Source organism: Polypterus senegalus, chromosome 4, assembly GCF_016835505.1.
Source record: "Polypterus senegalus isolate Bchr_013 chromosome 4, ASM1683550v1, whole genome shotgun sequence".
In the NCBI taxonomy this organism is placed as follows: Eukaryota; Metazoa; Chordata; class Cladistia; order Polypteriformes; family Polypteridae; genus Polypterus; species Polypterus senegalus.
The window spans coordinates 79,110,580-79,113,365 of record NC_053157.1 but is presented as its reverse complement, the minus strand read 5'-3'; the positions used below and the strand labels follow the sequence as shown (position 1 = coordinate 79,113,365).

Sequence of the window (2,786 nt, the reverse complement as noted above, 5' to 3'; positions counted from 1 at the left end):
AGGCAAAAAATTGGTTTATGAACCTTGTAATGCTCTCCTCACAGTTTAGACTCAGGATTGTTCTTTGTTGATGAGTCCAGTCTTTGGTTAAAAATACTATATCTGTGATTGGCTGTCTTTGGCACTTAACTCTTAAACTTCAAAAATATACTTTGAAAGGGGGAACCATGATTTATTAAGTACTAGTACCAGTAAGGGGGAAACCATCAACCCCTGGATAGTATAGAGCAGTGCTTCTCAAATAGGGATGCCCAGGGGCGTGGCTCGCGTCAAGGGGCGTTTGACCTCGGGGAACATGCTTTTTTATTTTTCTATTTTGATTTTTTTTTACTGTTCTAGAATAAAGTGCAATACCACTCCACTACATTAAGGAGTAGTGGCACTGTCATTGGCAGAGTGTGCGCAGGGAGCATTTGCTCGGTGGTGTAGGGGTTTTGTTTGCACTGAGCATGCGCGCTTGGCACACAGTACAAAGTATGAGTATGAAGTGTAGACACGAAGTGTAGCAGACCCTCAAGTGACATCATGAAAAAATTTTTAACAGGGATGAGAAGACATGCGGAGAAATAAGAAGATAAAGAGACAAACGAAAGTCTCCCGAAAGCTAAAACGAGGAAATATGACGAAGCGTATGTAGCGCTTGGCTTCACTATGACTACGGTGGGAGACGAGGAAAGACCGGTGTGCTTACTGTGTCTAAAAATGTTGGCAGCGGACAGCATAAAGCCAAATAAATTAAGGCGTCACTTAAAGACATTACACCCTAATCACGCTGATAAGCCGCTTGAGTTTTTCAGCGAAAACGTGTTGAATATTGCCAGCAATCATCCCGCTTTCTGACTGCTACTTCAGTAAACCAGCGAGCGTTGTTGGCATCATATGAGGTGGCGTACCAAATTGCTCAGTGCAAAAAACCCCACACCATAGCAGAAGAGCTGATACTGCCTGCAGTATTAGACATGGTCTCTGTCATGCTGGATGATGCAATTGCTGCAAAAATAAAAACTATCCCTCTGTCAAATGACACTGTTGCTAGACGTATAAATGACATTGCTGACGATCTTAAAGAACAGCTGGTAGAAAAACTCAAAGATAAACGTTTTGCCTTACAATTTGATGAAGCAATTGACAGCAACAAAGACTGTTTGTTTATTGCTTATGTACGTTTTGAAATGACAAATTCCCTGTGTGAGGATCTACTTTTTTGTAAATATATCAGAGACAGAGCCACAGCCGAAGAGCTATTCAAAATGCTAGACTGCTTCCTGACTGAGAATGGGCTAAAGTGGGAGAACTGCATTGGTGTTTGCAGTGATGGTGCACAGACCATGGCAGGGATGAGAAAAGGACTTCGGACTCTCATAAAGAAGGCTTCACCTAATGCTGAGTGGACACACTGTATTTTACATAGAGAGGCACTGGCATCAAGGCACCTTTCCTCTGAATTAAGTGAGGTTATGACTGACATTGTAGAAGTAGTCAATTTAATAAAGATCAGACCACTAAAAACAAGAGTTTTCTCTGTTATCTGTGAGGAGATGGGAGCTGAACATCAAGCTGTGCTGTTTCACAGTGAAGCAAGGTGGCTGTCACGAGGAAAAGTGTTATCCCGAGTTTTTGAGCTCAGAGAAGAGATAAGAATGTTTTTGGAGCAGGAGCACAAGTATGAAGTTGCAAGAAAATTTAGTGATGAGAACTTTCTGATGAAACTTGCTTACCTGAGTGACATATTTGGAAAGCTCAATGAACTAAATCTACAGCTTCAAGGTAAAAATCAACACCTCCCTCAGATCCCTGACAAGATCAACTCTTTCACTCGAAAGCTTGCAATGTGGGGCAGGCGACTTGATGAAGGAAATACTGTGTCATTTGAGAACTTGCAGGAATTTGTTGACACTACTGACTATGATGTCACCTCAGTGATTCCATATTTTAAGCAGCATATTTCATCACTGATAGGATTCTTTACAAAGTACTTCCCTAAAAACAGTTCCCAGTATGACTGGGTGAGAGATCCTTTTAATGCACCAGCTCCAAATGGTTTTAGCCTTGCAGAGAAGGAGCAGTTCATAGAAATCACATCTGACTCCAGATTGAGACTAAGTTTCACATCCCAGACACTGAGTGAATTCTGGCTGAATGTGGAGAAGCAATATCCACTCTTAGGACAAAGAGCTGTGCACATTCTTCTTCCATTTGCAACTTCTTACTTGTGTGAGACTGGCTTCTCTGCTGTTGCTGCTCTGAAAAGCAAATACAGGTCCCGGCTACACATTGAGAAGGAGCTGAGAGTTGCTGTATCCTGCTTCAAACCCCGCTTCGAAAAGCTGTGCATTGCAAAACGTGCTCATTGTAGCCATTAATCCAGACATCATCTCTGATCAAAAAATCAGCTCAAATTATTTTATATATTTTTGTTTTGCAGGTTAAAGTTTTTTTAATATTGTGCTCCTGAGTAAATGTTGGTGATCAGTTTGAATGCATTATTATTTATTGATTTTATGTATTTTTTTTTCAGTATCATATAGTTTGACATGGTCAATCAAAAAATGTTTATAGTTTAATTAAGGATTAAATTTTTTTTGAATTTAGAATGCACTTTAAATCTTTTCTGTTACATTTTAATAAAGCTATTCTTTGTTGTAAATTGGTCCATATTTCTTTCTTTTTTTATTCTCTTATACGTTAATAAGGATACAGTGTTATGCAGAGGTGTACTTATAACAATTTTATAGACAAATGATACTATTTATAGTCGTGCGGGGGGCGCGAGATGTTTTCTTCTT

General features: G+C 39.7%; 1 protein-coding gene across 1 annotated transcript; it reads left to right on the top strand.

Moving 5' to 3' along the window:
* The first annotated feature begins 959 nt into the window (after positions 1-959).
* LOC120528723 (zinc finger BED domain-containing protein 5-like) lies at positions 960-2,363 on the top strand. Its single transcript, XM_039752877.1, has one exon. It carries the CDS (start codon positions 960-962, stop codon positions 2,361-2,363), a length of 1,404 nt encoding a protein of 467 aa, XP_039608811.1.
* The last annotated feature ends 423 nt before the right edge of the window (positions 2,364-2,786 follow it).